Source organism: Carcharhinus amblyrhynchos, unplaced genomic scaffold (genome assembly GCF_965287045.1).
Source record: "Carcharhinus amblyrhynchos unplaced genomic scaffold, sCarAmb.v2.hapA scaffold_37, whole genome shotgun sequence".
NCBI lineage: Eukaryota > Metazoa > Chordata > Chondrichthyes > Carcharhiniformes > Carcharhinidae > Carcharhinus > Carcharhinus amblyrhynchos.
The window spans coordinates 9,124,970-9,144,354 of record NW_027649778.1 but is presented as its reverse complement, the minus strand read 5'-3'; the positions used below and the strand labels follow the sequence as shown (position 1 = coordinate 9,144,354).

The 19,385-nt window shown below is 46.1% G+C and overlaps 1 protein-coding gene across 1 annotated transcript in view; it reads left to right on the top strand.

The window, feature by feature from the left end:
• Window positions 1–7,943, top strand: part of LOC145362155 (snake venom vascular endothelial growth factor toxin ICPP-like) — a 32,252-nt gene extending 24,309 nt beyond the window's left edge. The window contains exons 4-7 of the mRNA XM_080218204.1: window positions 2,942–3,021; window positions 5,727–5,756; window positions 5,898–5,963; window positions 7,883–7,943. Coding sequence (XP_080074330.1) covers window positions 2,942–3,021; window positions 5,727–5,756; window positions 5,898–5,963; window positions 7,883–7,943 — 237 coding nt within the window. The remainder of the gene's footprint in view (window positions 1–2,941; window positions 3,022–5,726; window positions 5,757–5,897; window positions 5,964–7,882) is intronic.
• Window positions 7,944–19,385: the final 11,442 nt, after the last annotated feature.

Genomic DNA, 19,385 nt, shown 5'->3' with positions numbered 1-19,385 from the left:
TTAATTCCTTTACTGTTCAAAAATGTACCTATCCTTGCCTTAAAAACATTCAACCAGGTAGCCCCAACTGGGCAGGGAATTCCACAGATTCACAACCCTTTGGGTGAAGACATTCCTCCTCAACTCAGTCCTAAAAATCTGCTCCCCCTTATTTTGAGGCCATGCCCCCTAGTTCTAGTTTCACCCGCCAGTGGAAACAACTTCCCTGCTCCTATCTTATCTATTTCTTTCGTAATCTTGTATGTTCCTATAAGATTTCCTCTTGCTCTTCTGAATTCCAATGGCTATAGCCCCAGTCTACTCAGTCTCTCCTCATAAGCCAACCCTCTCGACTCCAGAATCAACCTAGCGAATTTCCTCTGCACCCCCTCCAGTGCCAGTATATCCTTTCTCAAGTAAGGAGACCAGAACTGTACACAGTGAATGATGGAATGTAAAACAGGTTTAGGCATGTCTTTGAGCCTGCTTTGCCATTCAAAGGATCTCGGCAGTTTGTGGTCTCGAGTCCACTTTCCTGTCTTTACCCCCATAACATTTGACCTCCTTGTCAATCTGCCTTGAATGTATTCTCTGAGAAGAACATTGCACAGAATAGAGGCATAGACTATTTTCTAAATAGACCATAGAACCAAAGAAAATTGCAGCTCAGAAACAGGCCTTTTGGCCCTTCTTGTCTGTGCCGAACCATTTTTCTGCCTAGTCCCACTGACCTGCACTTGGACCATATCCCTCCACACCCCTCTCATCCATGAACCCATCCAAGTTTTTCTTAAAAGTGACCCCGCATTTATCCGGCAGCTCATTCCACACTCCCACCACTCTCTGCGTGAAGAGTCCCCCCCCAATATTCCCTTTAAACTTTTCTCCTTTCCCCCTTAACCCATGTCCTCTGGTTTTTTTTCTCCCCTAGCCTCAGTGGAAAAAGCCTGCTTGCGTTCACTCTATCTATACCCATCAAAATCTTACATACCTCTTTCAAATCTCCCCTCGTTCTTCTACGCTCCAGGGAATAAAGTCCTAACCTATTCAATCTCTCTCTGTAACTTGGCTTCTCAAGTCCCTGAATGGGGACAGATTTCAGAAATTTGAAGAACAAAGGGACTTGGGAGTTTAGGATTCTCTTCAAGGTTAACTGGCAGGTTCAGTTGGTAGTTAGGAAGGCAAATGCAATGTTGGCATTCATTTCGAGACGGCTAGAATACAAAAGCAGGGATGTACTGCTGAGGCTCTATAAGGCTCTGGTCAGACCCCCATTTTAAAGTTTATTTTTAGTTTGATTAGTGTCACACATAGGCTTATGTTAACACTGCAATGAAGTTAGTGTGAAAATCCCTTAGTCGCCACACCCCAGCACCTGTTCGGGTACACTGAGGGAGAATTTAGCACGGACAATGCACCCTAACCAGCACGTCTTTCAGACTGTGGGAGGAAACCCATGCAGATACGGGGAGAATGTGCAGACTCCATACAGACAGCAACCCAAGCTGGGAATCGAGCCAGCCCCCTGACGCTGTGAGGCAGCAGTGCTAACCACTGTGCCACCGTGCTGCCCAACAACTGTGCCACCATGCTGCTTACCACTGTGCCAAAGTGCAACTTAACTTGCTGTTTGAGTTGATAGTTAGGAAGGCAAATGTAATGTTAACATTTATTTCAAGAGGACACAGATTCAAAAGCAGGGATGTATTGCTGAGGCTGTGTAAAGTTCTGGTCAGACCACATTTGGAGTATTGTGAGCAATTTTGGGCCCCGTGCTGACCTTGGAGAGGGTCCAGAGGATGTTCACAACAATGATCCCAGGAATGAAAGGCTTGACAGATGAGGAGCGTTTGAGGTCTCTGGATCTGTACGCGATGGAGTTTAGACAGATGAGGGGGATCCCATTGAAACTTACAGAATACTGTAAGATCTGAATAGTGTGGATACGGGGAAGAGACAGGGATCGGATCGTACAGCCTCAGAGTAAAGGGACAATCCTTCAGAACAGAGATGAGGAGGAATTTCTTCAGCCAGAGGGTGGTGAATCTGTGGAACTCATTGCCACAGAGGAGGTCGGGTCACTGGGTGTATTTAAGACAGAAACAGATATTCTTGATTGGTAAGGGGATCAAAGGTTATGGAGACGAGGCGGGGGAATGGAGGTTGAGAAATATATCAGCCGTGATTGAATGGCAGTACAGATTTGATGGGCCGAATGGCTCAATTCTGTTCCCATACACGTGGTGGGTCGTGCGAGGGCTGCTCTTGGATGTTCCTTCGAGAGTTGCCTAGTGCTTCACGCCGTTAGTGTATGCTTAAACTGGGCCAACTGACAGGCAACACGACAGCTCGGCGACTATCACTGTTTGCTGTGCAGTTACAGGGGCCCGGGTCAGAGCTCTGGCTTGGGTCGGTGTCTGTGGGAGTTTGCACATTCTCCCCGTGCCTGCGTGGGTTTTCTCCGGGTGCTCCGGTTTTCCTCCCACACCCCCAAAAACGTGCTTTTAGGCTGATTGGTGTTAATAAATCGTCCTCTAAATTTGTACCCCTTTATTGTGGAGTCCACGAGATGTGGACAAAAGTCATAGGTAGGAGGAGGATTGGAATGAGGCACTCACTGAGTGTTAAGATGGGCGGCGCAGGCTTGTAGGGCCAAAGGGTCTGTTTCCTGTGCTGTGTTGTTTGTTCTAGCTTGTTGACCCTCGGGAGGGGAAAACTTCTTTCCAAGTTTGAAGATGGAGACCTCTTATCTTGAGTGTGGACCCCACCGCATGTGTAGGAACAGAATTGAGCCATTTGGCACATCAAATCTGCACCTCCGTTCAATCATGTCATGTGTCATTCTCGGATATTTACTGAGAGTTAACTAAGGAGATCTCCTGTACTCGATCATGGGTGAGCAGTTGTGAGAGTCCCCCTGTCATTTTTTTTATTTAAGGTGACGAAACTATTTATTTCCCAGGTCATTAAGTTAAAACCTTTGGAGCAAATAACAAGCCAGGAGGAGATGATTTTCACTGAACACAGCAGTTGTGAATGTCGGTGAGTAAACTCTTGTTTAAGTCGTGACTGTCACCGGGGTAAGGTCTTTACCTGCGATTGACTCTTCACTAATGTGCGTTCCAGACACACTTGAGGTTACAGCTTGCGTATTGGGCTCAGAAACAGGCCATTTGGCCCAAACAGTCCATGTTCCACAGGAACTGCCTTCAATTCAACTTGTTATTGGGATTCAATGAGAGGTATTGTTTCTTGTGCAGAAAGCCATACTGTTCATAGAGTACAGAGAGGAAAAGGAAGGGGAAGGGTGCAGAATGTAGTATTACAGTCATAGCGAGGGTGTCGAGAACTTAATATATGATAGGTCCATTCGAAAGTAGCACGGAAGAAGCTGCTCTTGAGTCTTTTAAGAGACTTTTGGATGAGTACATGGGACTTGATAGGATTGAGGGTTATAGGTAAGCCCAGTAGGTAGAGATATGTTCGGCGCAATTTGTGGGCTGAAGGGCCTGTTTGTGCTGTAGTTTTTCTATGTCCTATGAGTCGGTTGGTACGCAATCTCAGATTTCTTTCCCGACGGAATAGAGAATGTCCGGGGTCCGTGGGATCCTTGATTATGTTAGCTGCTTTTTCCGAGGCAGCGGGAAGTGTAGACAGAGCCAGTGGATTGGGAGGCTGGTTTGTGTGATGGACTGGGCTACATTCACACATTTTAAGTTGCAGGTTGCATAGGCTTTGAGCATGGAAACAGGCCATTTGGCCCAACCAACCCACGCTGGCCTTTGTATTCACCCAAGCTTTCTCCCACGTTCCCTCATTTTAACCTATCATTCTAGCCCCTATCCATCATTAATTTGTTTGGCTTAAAATGTATGTCCACTATTTGCTTCAACCATTCCCTGTGATGGTGAGTTCCGCACTCTCGCCACTCTTTGCGGGAGGAAGTTTATGAATTCCTGACTGGATTTTTTTGCAGACTATCTTGTATCAACAGCTTCTAGTTCTAATCAGAAAACAATAAGACATAGGGGCAGAATTAGGCCACTCGGCCCATCGAGTCTGCTCCACCATTCAATCATGGCTGATATTTTTTTCATCCCTATTCTCCTGCCTTTTTCCCCATAACCCTTGATCCCCTTATCGATCAAGAATCTATCTATCTCTGTCTTAAAGACACTCAATGAGCCGGCCTCCTCTGCGGCAAAGAGTTCCACGGATTCCCCACTCTCTGGCTGAAGAAATTCCTCCTCGTCTCTGTTTTAAAGGATCGTCCCTTTACCCTGAGGTTGTGCCCTCTGGTTCTAGTTTTTCCTACTAGTGGAAACATCCTCTCCACGTCCACTCTATCCAGGGCCTCGCAGTATCCTGTAAGTTTCAATAAGATCCTCCCCCCCATCCTTCTAAACTCCAACGAGTACAGACCCAGAGTCCTCAACCGTTCCTCATACATCAAGCTCTTCATTCCAGGATATCATAGAATGATGCAGTGCAGAAGGAGGCCCATCGAGTCTGCATCGACCACAATCCCACCCAGGCCCCTATCCCCGTAACCCTAGGTAAGTTCCCCCTGACGCTAATGAGCAATTTAGCATCGCTAATCCACGTAACGCGCACATCTTTGGACTGTAGGAGGAAACCGGAGGAACCCCACACAGACACGGGGAGAACATGCAAACTTCACACGGACAGTGACCCGAGGCCGGGAACTGAACCCGGATCCCTGGCACTATGAGGCAGCAGTGCTAACCACTGTGCCACCATGCTGCCCAAAGTTGTGCCCTCCCCCACAAGGAAACATTTACCTTTGTATCAAAACCATAATTTTAAAAAGTCCAATCGTTCCATTGGCACTGACGGATTCTGGGGTGCCCCCTCCTGTACCAACAACCACCCCGGTTACCCATTCAGCCCTCCCCTTCCGTCTCTCCGGTAATAGCCACTGGATTCTTTAATCCGGGAACACCGCAGTGGATTGTAATTCCAATCCGTGTAGAAGCAGGATTTGTGGGGTTGTCCCTTGAATTTGTGGGTGTGGGAGGGGGAAGAGATTAACTCGCAATCGCGCCAGTCAGCATGGGACTTTAATCGGTGTGGGGAGACTGGGGTTGTTCTCCTCCAGAGCAGAGAAGGTTAGAACGTTAGAACCCTACAGTGCAGAAAGAGGCCCTTCGTCCCATCGAGTCTGCACCGAACACAATCCCACGTAGTCCTATCCCCATATCCCTACATACCATACCCACTAATCCCTCTAACCTACTCATCCCTGGACACTAAGGGGCAATTTCTTAGCACGGCCAATCCACCTAACCCGCATATCTTTGGAGTGTCGGAGGAAACCCACGCAGACACGAGGAGAATGTACAATGACAGGAGAATGTTAGGCGGAGATTTGATGGAGGGGCTCAAATCACAAAGGGTTGTGTTAGAGTAAATCAGGAGGAACTGTTTCTCGTGACCGGGGGTTTGGTAACCAAGACAACCTCCGTATTAAAACCACTGGGGAGCTGGCAAAATTATTTGCATCCGGTACTAATCTGGAATTCTTTGCCTGAAAGGATGTTGAAGCATCTTTTGCGCCGTCTTTTGAAGGAAATTGGATGATGCTTGAATCTGCGGGGCTATAGGGAAAGAGATGTGTCGTAGGACTAAATGGATAGCTTTTTCAAAGAGCTAGCACTAGTATGATGGGCCGAGTGGCCTCGCTATCGATCCGAGCTCACCCTCAATCTCTCCCTCTTTCTTTTCAGCCTGCGACGGAAGCGATTGAAAACTGACAGGTAAGAGGAAGGTTCTTGCTTCAGGATTCCGTCACTCAAACGCAGAAATGCTTTGCCACAAAACCCCTTCTCTTCCCCCTTTAGAACGTGAACCATCCTGATTTATTTTCATTTGCTCAAGGGACACCTTTGTTCTTTCAGAAGGAATGGCAAGAGGAGAGGTCAGAGGAGGCGGACAAAGACGGGAGACACATCTGAGCTTAACCAGTGAGTTTGCAGTCACTGTGCTTGCACTGGGACCCAGGGCTTTGCCTGGTTGTTATGTCCATGGGGAGGTGTGGTTCTGTTCTACCCAGGGTGTGGCCTACAGATGCAGTCAGTAAATGGGTGATCTTTCTTTTCTTTAATTTCCACGTGCAGTCTTTAAACTGAACCCATCGTTGCTCCTCGACCTCATTCAAAGCCTTTGTTTATTTTTAACACCTTTCTGTTTTTGCCTTCCGCGGCCTCTTCCATCTTGAGTGCAGCGGACACATGGGAACACCACTTCCTGCAAGCTCCCCCCCCCCCCCCCCCCAGGTCGCACACCATCCTGACTTGGAAATACATTGGCCGTTCCTTCACTGTCACTGGGTCCAAATCATAGAATCCTTACAGAGCAGAAGGTGGCCATTTGGCCCAGAGAGTCTCCAGTGACTTCCTGATAGAGCATCTTGCCCAATCCCCACTGCGCCCCCCTCAGTCCCACCCCCTGCAGCCCACTGCATTTACCCCACTAATCTCCCAACCTACACTTCTTTGGATACTAAGGGGCAATTTAGCATGGCCAATCCACCTAATCTGCACATCTTTAGACACTAAGGGGCAATGTAGCATGGCCAATCCACCTAATCGGCACATCTTTAGACACTAAGGGACAACTTAGCATGGCCAATCCATCGAACCTGCACACCTTTAGACAATAAGGGACAATTTAACATGGCCAATCCGTCTAACCTGCACACCTTTAGTCAATAAGGGACAATTTAGCATGGCCAATCCACCTAATCGGCACATCTTTAGACACTAAGGGGCAATTTAGCATGGCCAATCCATCGAACCTGCACACCTTTAGACAATAAGGGACGACTTAACATGGCCAATCCATCTAACCTGCACACCTTTAGTCAATAAGGGGCAATGTAGCATGGCCAATCCACCTAACCTGAACATCTTTAGATACTAATAGTCAATTTAGCATGGGCAATTTAGCAGGGCCAATCCACCTAACTGGCACATCTTTGGACACTAAGGGGCAATTTAGCATGGCCAATCCAGCTAACCTGCACATCTTTGGACACTAAGGGGCAATTTAGCATGGCCAATCCACTTAACCTGCACAACTTTGGGACGAACACAAAAGAAATCCTACAACTTGCTCCCTACCAGCATTGTGGTTGTACCTACACCATATGGACTGTAGCGGTTCAAGATGGCAGTTCATCATCACCTTTTGTCAAGGCCAATTGGGGTTTGGCCACAACGCTGGTCTAGCCAGCGATGCCAACATCCCATGAACAAATATATAGAGAAGGATTTCCTCTATAATGGGGCTGGTTCTGTGCCCTTGGTATTGGCTATTCCTAGGACCTGCAGGCTCAATGAGGGGGGTATCTCCTAGAGGTGTACCCTGACTTTGCTTCCATGGTAACCAGACGTTCATTGCATGAGGGTAGGATAGGGAACCTGAGACCACAAAATGAGGTAGTTGATTGCATTGTTTAAAGACTGATTTTATTTTATGTAAAAGTTTTAGCAGTAACTCAGCAGAGCAGTGAGAACTATGAAAACGGGAGCACTGGAAAAACAGGTTTTGCTTCTAGAATTCTTCCTTGCAGACTGAAAGTCCCTTCAAAACCCACACAGGCTCAGAACCATCGCCAAGGCATTGCCCGCCAAGACTTGCACATGCTAAAAACTGCCAACAAGATGCCAGTAAAACAATTCCCATTGGACAAAGGGCTTAATGGAACACTCAGGTGGAAAAAGAATTGGTGTAGATGTAGTCTAATGCTTGAGGGGCTGAATGGCCTCCTATTTCTATTGTTCCGGGGTGTATTTCTCTGTAATTCAGGGTGTAGAGAGGGAGCAGAATGAAGCTTGTTTGATTTCCCCCCTCTGTTCTCTCCTCTTGCGTTCTCTTTCAGGTGTCTCACAGCGAGGCGGAGACGTCTGCAAGCATCCTGTGGCCAGCGGGCGGAGAGCTGATGGCTGAATGTTGGGGGGGTTTGCGGGGGGGCGGGGGGGGGGGAACGTGGCATTGACGAGCGACATTGCAAGCTGCGACTGCAGGGTTGAGTGGGGAGCGTAGTGTTTTCCCCGATGTGGCTACCTGAGTGAACTGGGACTTGGTGGCTTGAGGGGTGTGGTTGTGGGGTTGTTGGGGCGGGGGGGGGGCTGTTAAGCAACTTGCCGTTCTCCAAAAACAGTGACTGGCAACCCCTCCAAGAAGCAATCCCTCTTGCAACTACGAAAGAATGAGCGTTCTTCGACTGCTACATCCAACGGACTGCCCACCCAAACTCTCTCTCTTCGACTGGCTGAGAAACTGGCATGTCTTTGACGACGCCAATCGACTTAATTCTCTGGAAATTTCTTGTCTCGTGTGTACATGAAGGGAAGGGGGCTTGCATTTGCGTAGCACCTGTCCTGGCGGCAGGATTGCTTCACAGCTGAATGGTAGCCACTGTTTAGCGTCGGAAGTGCCACTTGGCGCAGGGCAAGATCCCACTAATGCAAGGGATGCCACTGTGGCGAAGGCACAGTGTGTGCACGGCAAGATTCCAGAAGTAGCAATGTGACGATCGATCAGTCGTTGAAAAGGTGCCACTTGAACGACCAAAGAGTATAACTCCCGGGCCCGTTTAGCCTCTTTCCCCTCTGACTCAATCTGGGGTATCGTTGCAATGACGTGAGTGTGTGTGTGTGTGTGTGTGTGTGTGTGTGTGTGTGTGTGTGTGTGTGTGTGTGTGTGTGTGAGATACCACAGCAATCCTTGAGTGATAAGAGTAAAATAATTCCCATCTTGCTTAATGACTTCCTAAGTTTGCTTACCGTTGAGCTTCATCACTGCCCAATCCTAGAACCATCCTACATGTACTTGTTGCCCAGTTGAATAGAAGCTCATATTTCATTCTGGGTCTGGGCCAGCCAAAGACCACCACTCAGCTACCCTCAACTATGCAATAAAATATACTTATTAAAAATGAATTCAGGATACTTGTGTTTGGGTGAAATTCAATTGTGGGGACCAAATGTATAATTAGTAACTACTCTCTGTTGGGATGATGTACATCATCCCGACAGAGCAGAAAGAGGATACTTGTCTCATCGAGTCTGCACTGACTCTCCAAATAAGCACCTTACCCAAGCCTACACCACCCTACCCTATCCCCGTAACCCCATGCATTTACCATGGCTAATCCACCTAACTTGCACATCTTGGGACACTGAGGTGCAATTTAGCATGGCCAATCCACCTAACCTACACATCTTTGGACACTAAGGGGCAATTTAGCATGGCCAATCCACCTAACCTGCACATCTTTGGACACTAAGGGGCAATTTAGCATGGCCAATCCACCTAACCTGCACATCTTTGGACACTAAGGTGGATTGGCCATGCTAAATTGCCCCTAACTTGCACATCTTGGGACACTAAGCTGCAATTTAGCATAGCCAACCCACCTAACTTGCACATCTTGGGACACTAAGCTGCAATTTAGCACAGCCAATCCACTTAACCTGCACATCTTAGTGTCCAATGACATGTAGATTAAGTGGATTTGCTATGCTAAATTGCTCCTTAGTGTCCAAAGGAGCAATTTAACATCACAAATCCACCAATCTGCACATCTTTGGACACTAAGGAGCAATTTAGCATAGCGAATCCACCTAACCTACACACCTTTGTACTGCGGGAGGAAACCCATGCAGACAAGGAGAGAATGTGCACACTCCACACTCTTCAGTTGCCCCAGGCCGGAATTGAACCCAAGACCCTGCCGCTGTGAGATAGCAGCGTTAACCATTGCACCTCCACTGCGGAGAATCCGTGGAATCCCTACAGTGCAGTCCTTGAGTATCCAAAACAGCATCTTATCCAGGCCCACTCCCTGTAACCCCGAGCGTTTACTGAGCGTGTCTAATCCACCTATCCTTCTTTGGACTGCGGGAGGAATTCCAATAAGACGTCTCACAACACCAGGTTAAAGTCCAACAGGTTTATTTGGTAGCAAACGCCACTCTGGAGGAATTCTATCCACACAGACACGACGAGAACGTACAAACCCCACCCAGACAAAGATGTGCGGGTTAGGTTGATTGGCCATGCTAAGAAATTGTCCTTTAGTATCCAGGAATGCGTAGGTTAGAGGGATTAGTGGGTATAATATGTAGAGATATGAGGTAGGGTCTGGGTGGGATTTGGGGTAGGGCCTGGGTGGGATTGTGTTCGGTGCAGACTCGATGGGCCAAAGGGCCTCTTTCTGCACTGTAGGGTTCCACGCTTGACTCTATGAGTCACCCAAGGTCGGAATCAAACCCAGGTCCCTGGCGTTGTGAGACGGCAGAGCTAACCGCTGTGCTGCTATATTCCATAATGAAAGACAGCAAGAAAGACAATGACAGAACGGGGAACACAGTAGCAAACAGCAGTGGCGTTACTGGGCTGAGATAAGGGAAAGGTATCCATTATTAATTGGGGAATGTTAGGAGAGGAAGCGTCTGCAGGACTATGGATGAAAGGCAGGGGAGCAGCCTATATATGATAGGCCGAAATTCTGTGCTGTAATGATTTGAACGTTAATGAGTACAAAAATCTAGGAGCCACAAGGGAGATAATTTAAGACAGAGCGATTCTGCGATCGTGGGTATTTAAAGTGGGTGATGGAATGGAGCAAAATGTGCGTCTTTTTAAAAATAAAATCGTTCGCACAGTCAATGGGATTCCAAACATCTCCCAGACTCCTATAAATACTTACAGCTTAAAACAATTGGGGCCTTTGAAAGGTACAGTTGGGAAGGTGATAATGTGACGCAGAAATGCCGAACAGCTTTTTATGGATCGCATTGGAAACTTGCAGGCACCTCCCTCATTCCTGGAAGCCCGGGGTTGATTTTTCAAACTGCTCTGGGAAGTGAGGGTTAGTTCTCTGGGAAATGAGGGGAATGCTCACGGAATGCTGGGTTTCTGACGCGGAGGTGGTGGGAGATGTTGGGAGAGTGGGTCATGCCCACAGCTGTATAGAACCTTAGTGCAAAGCCTCACAACACCAGGTTAAAGTCCAACAGGTTTATTTAGTAGCACGAGCTTTGGGAACGCTGCCCCTTCATCGGCACTCACCTGATGAAGGAGCGGCGCTCCGAAAGCTCGTGCTACTTAATAAATCTGTTGGACTTTAACCTGGTGTTGTGAGACTACTTACTATGCCTACCCCAGTCCAATGCCACACCACGTACATAAGCTTAGTTAGGCCTCATTTGGAGTATTGCGTACAATTCTGTTTGCCACGCTACCAGAAAGATGTGGATGCGTTGGAGAGGGTACAGAAGAGGCTCAGCAGGATGCTGCCTGGTCTGGAGGGTATTAGCTATGAGGAGAGGTTGGAGAAACACAGCTTGTTCTCACTGGAGTGATGCAAGTTGGGCGGGGGGGGTGGCTTGGTAGAGGTTTATAAGATTATGACTGGAATGGATAGAGTGGATAGTCAGATGTCCTTTTCTAGGGTAGAAAAATGTACTAGGGGACATAAGTTTAGGGTGCGTGGGAGAAAGCTTAGAGGAGATGTGCGAGGCAAGTTTTTTACATAGAGAGTGGTGAATGGCTGGAATGCACTGTCTGGGGAAACAGGTACGATAGTGGCATTTAAGGGGCAATGTAATAAATACATGAATAGGATGGGAATGGGTGGATAAGGACTCTTTAAGTGTGTACAGTCTTAGTTTAGGCAGGCATCATGATCGATGCAGGCTTGGAGGGCCAAAGGACCTGTTCCCATGCTGCACTGTTCTTTGGCAGTAGGAAGGGGCTGAATGGCCTCTGCGCCCATTTTTTAAATTAGTAATTTATAGGACATGGTTGTCGCTGTCTGGCCAGGATTTATTGCCCACCCCTAGTTGCTCTTGGAGGTCAGTTGAGAGAACACAGAACGAAAGGGAGCGGGATAGCTTGATCTTGGGTTAGGACATAGCTCGGCACAACATTGAGGGCTGAAGGGCCTGTACTGTGCTGTACTCTGTGAGAGCTGCATCGCTGTGGCTCTTGGAGTCACATGTGGGTCAGACCTGCTAAGGGCAGCAGATTTCCTTCCTTAAAGGACATTAGTGAACCAGATGGGTTTTTCCAACAGTGGTCATCAGCGGATTCTTAATTCCGGATAGAATTCAAATTCCGTCATCTGCCGTGGCAGGATTCGAACCCGGGTCCCCAGAACATTAGCTGAGTTTCTGGATTAATAGTCTAGCGACGTTACCACTAGGCCACCACTTTCCATTAGAAATGGGTGTGTTTTGGCTGTGAAAAGAATCAATAATACTGGGATGGGGACATGTTGTATTAAAGCAGGGAGCAGAACAGCATAAATGGTTGTATATTAAAACTAGCGACACGGTCACCTCTGTTGGGAAGAAAATATCCACTTTGTTAGCAATAATAGGAAGGTGGATTATTTTTTGAATGGGTGTAAATTGAGAGTGCGTTGGTTGCTGTAAGTAAGCATGCAGGTTTAGCAAGCAAATGATATGTTGGCCTTCATATCGAGGGGATTTGAGTATAGGAATAGGGATGTTTTACTGCAATTGTATAGGGTGTTGTTGAGGCTACACCTAGAGTATTATGTGCAGTTTTGATGTCCTTATCTGAGGAAGGATGTCCTTTTATAGAGGGAGTGCAAGTTTTACCAGCGTGATGGCAAATGGAATTTAATGTTGGCAAGTGCGAGGTGGTCCACTTTGGTAGGAATAATGGTAGGAAGGACTATAACTTACGTGGCGAAAAACTGCAGCAGGTGACAGTGCAGAGGGACCTCGGGGTCCTTGTGCATGAGTCGCAAAAACCCAGCCTGCAGGTGGTCAGGAAGGCGAATGGGATGCTGGCCTTCATAGCGAGGGGGATTGAATATAAAAGTAGGGAGGTCTTGCTGCAGCTGTATAGGGCATTGGTGAGGCCGCAGCTGGAGTACTGTGTGCAGTTTTGGTCGCCGCACTTACGCAAGGATATTTTGGCCTTGGAGGGAGTGCAGAGGAGGTTTACTAGGCTGATACCGGAGTTGAGGGGGTTGAGCTATGAGGAGAGGCTGAATAAACTAGGCTTGTACTCGTTAGAGTTTAGAAGAATGAGGGGAGATCTCATTGAGACATATAAGATGATGAATGGGATGGATGGGATAGAGGTGGGGAGACTCTTCCCGCTCAGAAAGGACAGTAGGACTAGGGGGCACAGCCTCAAGATAAAGGGGGTGCAGTTTAGAACGGAGTTGAGGAGGAACTTCTTCACTCAAAGGGTGGTGAATCTCTGGAATTCTCTGCCCGTTGAAGTGGTGGAGGCTGCCTCGGTAAATATTTTTAAGACGCGGGTTGATGGGTTTTTGATAAGCAAGGGGATTAAGGGTTATGGGGAGAGGGTGGGAATGTGGAACTGAGCCACGACAGATCACCCATGATCTTATTGAATGGCGGGGCAGGCTCGAAGGGCTAGATAGCCTACTCCTGCTCCTATTTCTTATGTTCTTATGTTCTTATTCCTGAGATGGCAGATCTATCATGTGAGGAGAGATTAAGTCAGTTACAATTGTATTCATTAGCGTTTGAAAAGTGAAAGGGGATTTCATAAAAACTTATAAAATTCTAACTGGATTAAACAGTGGACTCAGAAAGAATGTTCCAATAGTGGGGGAGTCCAGAACGAAGAACAAAAGAACGCAGAACAGGAACAGGTCCTACAAACCTGCCCAACCACGCTGCCTGACTTAACTAAAACCCCCCTCCCAACGCTTCCGGGGATCATATCCCTCTATTCCCATCTCATACATGTACTTGTCAAGACACCCCTTAAAAGTCACGACCGTATCTACTTCCACTACCTCCCCGGCATTGAGTTCTAGGCACACACCACTCTCTGTGTAAAAAAATCTGCCTCATACATCTCTCTTAAAACTTGCCCTTTGCACCTTAAACCTGTGCCCCTAGTAATTGATGCTTCTACCTTGGGGAAAAGCTTCTGACTATCCACTATGTCCATGCCTCTCACAATCTTGTAGACTTCAATCAGGTCACCCCTCAACCTCCATTGAGAACAACCAAGTTTCTCCAATCTTTCCTCATAGCTAATGCCCTCCATACCAGGAAATATCCTGGTAAATCTTTTCTGTACCTTCTCCAAAAAGCGTCCCCAACCTTCTGGTAGCATGGTGACCAGAATTGAACACTATATTCCAAGTGCGGCCTCACTAAGATTCTACAAAGCGTCAACATGACTTGCCAATTTTTAAACTCAATACCCCGGCCAATGAAGGCAAGCATGCCATATGCCTTCTTGACTACCTTCTCCACCTGTATTGCCACTTCCAGTGACCTGTGTATCTGTACACCCAGATCCCTCTGCCTATCAATACTCCTAAGGGTTCTGCCATTTACTGTATACTAGAGACCGTAGTTTGAGGATAAGAAGTAAAACTTTTACGACTAAGAAGGGACGGCACTGTGTTTAGCACTGCTGCCTCACAGCGCAAAGGACCTGGGTTCGAATCTGGCTTTGGATGACTATATGTGTGGAGTTTGCACGTTCTCCCCGTGTCTGCATGGAATTCCTCCGAGTGCTCCAGCCTCCTCCCACAGCCCAAAGATGTGCAGGTTAGGTGGATTGGCCATGCTAAATTGACTATTATTGGGGTTACGGGGATAGACACTGGGTGTGATTGCTGCCGGTGCAAGCTTGATGGGCCGAATGGCCTCCTTTTGCACTGTAGGGATTCTATAACTGACATAAAGAGAAGTTTCTTCACCCAGAGGGTGGTGAATGTGTGGAATTCACTACCACAGAAAGTAGCCGAAGCCAAAACGTTGTGTGATTTTGAGAAGAAATTAGATATAGCACTTGGGATATGGGGAGGAAGGGGGGAAATTAGGATATTGAATTCGATTATCAGCCATGATTGTAATGAATGGCAGGGCAGGCTCAAAGGTCCGAATGGTCTACTCCTGCTCCTAGTTTCTCTGTTTCCTGTGGAAGTATTTGGAAAGATCCTGCTGAAGGTAATCTTAAAGTGCGAGTGAAAGGTTATGCATCCCTCCGCTTATCTGTTCAGTCCCTGCAAAGAATATGTATGTGGGAGATGGTGGCAAAATGGTAGTGTCAGTGGGCTTGTAATCCAAAGTCCCAGGCTATTGCATGGGGGACACGGGGTTCAATTCCCCACACAGCTGATGAGATTTAAATTCAGAGTTCTGATCACAAACAGGAGATGTAAAGACACACACTCAGTTTACAGAATACTGACGAGAGTGCGAGGTTTTTACAGCTAATCAAGCCTTAAAGGTGCAGACAATGTGAGTGGAGATGGCATTAAGCATACATTAAAGGGATGTGCATTGTCTCCAGACAGGACAGTTAGTCAGATTTTGCAAGCCCAGGCAAGTCATGGGGGTTACAGATAGTGTGACAAGATCCCGGTTGAGGTGTGCGGAACTTGGCAATCAGTTTCTGCTCAGCGACTCTGTGCTTTCATGAAGGCCGATTTGGAGGACGCTTAGCCAAAGGTCAGAGGCCGAATGCCCGTGACTGCTGAAGTGTTCGCATTCTAATCGTCATTCTATGAAGCGTCAACATGACTTGCCAATTTTTAAACTCAATACCCCAGCCAATGAAGGCGAGCATGCCATACTAGTAAACTGAGTGTGTGTGTGTTTTTATATCCCCTGTTTGTGATCAGAACTCTCCACTCACCTGACGAAGGGTCGGAGGCCCGAAAGCTAGTGGCATTTGCTACCAAATAAACCTGTTGGACTTTAACCTGGTGTTGTGAGACTTCCTATTAAGTGAAGGTGGGAAGGGTTTCAGGCAGTGAGGGTCTTTGAACAAAGGGTCCCCCAAGGAGATCACAATTAACCTACATAAATTTGCTTGTCATTTTTTTTTCATTATCCTTTCATGGGATGTGGGTATCGTTAACTTAGTTTGCCTATCCCTACTTTCCCTTGAACTGAGTGGCTTGCGAGGTCATTTCAGACTACAGTTAAGAGTCAACAACATTGCTGTACATCTGGAGTCACATGTAGGCCAGACCAAGTAAGGATGGAAGATTTCCTTCCCTAACGGACATTCGTGAACCAGATGGGTTTTTCCAACAATTGACAATGCTACCATGGTCATCAGTAAATTCTTACTTCCAGATTTTATTTTTAATCGCATTCAAATTTTACCATCTGCTGTGATGGGATTCAAACCTGGACCGCCAGAGCATTACCCTGGGTCTGTGGATTATTAGTCCTGCGACAATATCATTATGCCACTGCCTCCCTCAAGTGTCATGCTCCTCAAGTGGCAACAGGCATGCCTGCCACTGCAAGGGCAGCGAAATGTGGGCAATAATTGACTGAACATTACATTCATTTTGAGAGAGAGAAGAGTGGGTCTAGGACTAGTATTTTGAACTTAAATAAGAGCAATAACAAGGGCATGAAAACACCTAAAGTGAACTGGCAAATTAGGTTAAGGGATAGATGAATAATTTAATTTCACAATACATGGAATAGATGCAATCCAACAAGAAAGGGAACTTCCAAGCGGAGGACCCACCGTCTGTGGTTAACTAAAAATGCTGAAGATAGTACCAAACTTAAAGAAAAGGCATATAACAGTGGTAATGGGACAGAATATAAGAATCAGCAAAGAATGACAGAAATATTGGTAAGGAGGGGAAAGTTAGAGTACAAGAGAAAAGCTAGCCAGAAACATAAAAACAGACAGAAAGCATCCACAGAGATTTTAAAAAGAAAAGTATTAGCAATGCAAGTGATGGCCTTATAGAAACTGAGTCTGGGGAATTAATAATGGAAAATAAGGAGATGGCAGATGAATTGAACAAGTATATTCAGTATCGAGTAGGAATTGAAGATTACAATCGGCAGAGAATTGGTACTAAGCAAATTGTTGGATACATGGACTGACAAGTTCCCCAGGTCCTGAAGATATTCACCCCAGCGTTGGGTCGTAAAATAAGTGGCTAATGAGATAATTGATGCATTGCTTTTTATCACAAAATTCCCTAGATGCCAAAGATGTGGAAGTTAGGTGGATTGACCATGTTAAATTGCTCCTTAATGTTAGGGGGATTAGCAGGGTAATATGTGGGTTTACAGGGAGAGTCATAGAGGTTTATAGCATGGAAACTTGTCAACCCAACCTGTCTATGCCTCCCTTTTTTTTAAAATCCCTTAAACTAATCCCATTTGCCCGCATTTGGCCCATATCCCTCTATACCTATCGTACCATGTAACTATCTAAATGCTTTTAAAAAGACAAAATTGTACCAGCCTCTGGCAGCTTGTTTCACTCACCACCTCTGTGTGAAAAAATTTCCCCTCTGCACACTTTTGTATCTCTCCCCTCTCACCTTAAACCTATGCTCTATAGTCTTAGATTCCCCTACCTTTAGGAAAAGATATTGACTGTCTAGATGATCTGTGCCCCTCATTATTTTATAGACCTCTATAAGGGAGAGGGTGGGATTGTTGTTGGTGCAGCTTCAATGGGCTGAATGGCCTTCTCCGCACTGTAGGAATTCTATGATTCAGGGAAGGTTCCATCAGATTGGAAAATTGCAAATGTAACTCCTTTATTTACGAGGGGAAGGGGACAGAAAGTCAGATACTACAGACCAGTTAACTTTTCTCTTGGGGCAAATGTTCAAAGTTATTATTAGGGACAGTATTGCAGCTTATTTGGATAAATTCAAGGTAGCAAGGCAGAGTCAACCTGGTTTTGTGAAAGAGAAATTGTGTTTAACCAATTTATTGGAGGTCTCTGAATGAGTCACATGAGCTGTGGTTAAAGGGGAACCTGTGGATGTACTGTACATAGATTTCCAGAATGCATTTTATAAAGTTCTGCATCAAAGATTTTGTGGAAAATTAAAGCTCGTGCTGTGGGGAAGGGTGTAACATTTTGACACGGGTAGAAGATTGGCCGTCTAATAGGAAATAGGGAGTAGACATAAATGTTCATTTTCCAGTTGGCAAGATGTAATAAGCCAAAGGGAAATAAGTTGTGAAGAGGACATAAGGAGAGGCGATGGCCTCGTGGTATTAATCCAGAAACCCAGCTAATGTTCGGGGACCCAGGTTCAAGTTCCATCATCTGCTGAATTCAATAAGAAATATCTGGAATTCAGAACTACTGATAACCATGAAACCATTGTCCATTGTCAGAAAAACCCATCTGGTTCACTAATGTCCCTTTAGGGAAAGAAATCTGCCACCCATATCTGGTCTGGTATACATGTGTGTTGTGAAGTTGAATTTGCGAAGTATGGTCCCTTTAAGAGCTGGTTTTGTGTTCGGTGCTTGGATGTTTAAAATGTGGGGGCACACTGGGTACACAGATTGCAACATTTGTAATGAGGACCAAGCGTCAGGTTTACAATGGCAACAGCCTTTTGAATTTTGATGGTCTATCAGTTTAAAGAAGACACTCAGCTATCAGGAACCTATCAAATTTGAATTTGGCTGTTGTTGACAACATCAGATCAATCCAGGTGTTGGAAAGTTAATTAGATCATCAAGGTTACAAACAGGAACTCAAGTGCGTGCCTTCAGTTCAGTTTAGTTAGTTGAACAGAAGGGCTGCCACCTCTAAACACCTAGAAAGGGAAGAGCAGCTCCCTGCCATCGAAAAAAAAACTAACAGAACTCTCCATCTATCTAATGAAGGTACCAAAATCAAAGAGAGCCTACAGACAGCGGAATCAACAGAACTCCAAAGTGTTTCCAAAGTCAAAACACTGGTTGTATATTTCTTGAGAGTGACTACATTTCTATTTTCTTTTTTGGTTATGAGTGGTCCTTGTATTTATTTGAACAGCATGACAGTAGTATCTTACTTTAAATGGTATGCTATTTGTTTAAAGTTCCCCTGTTGGTTAAAAAAACTTATTAATTGTTCACTTAAAGTGAATGTCAGGTATTTCTGTTAATAAACCTCTAAATGTGAATGAAGATCATAAGACATAGGAGCAGAATTAGACCATTCAGCCCATCATGTCTGCTCCATCATTCAATCATGGCTGATATTTTTCTCATCCCCATTTTCCTGCCTTTTCCCCATAACCCCTGACCCACTTATGAATCAAGAATTTGTCTACCTCTGTCTTAAACATGAATGACCTGGCCTCACTGCCTTCTGCAGCAAAGATTCACCACCCTGTGGCTGAAGAAATTCCTCCTCTGTTTTAGAGGATCATTCCTTTAGCCTGAGGTTGTGCCCTCTGGTTCTAATTTTTCCTACTAGTAGAAACATCCTCTCCACATCCTCTCTATCCAGGCCTCGCAGTATCACTGTAGGTTTCAATAAGATCTCCCCCCATCCTTCTAAACTCTGAGTACAGACCCAGAGTTCTCAACTGTTCCTCATACGACAAGTCTACCTTCCAGGGA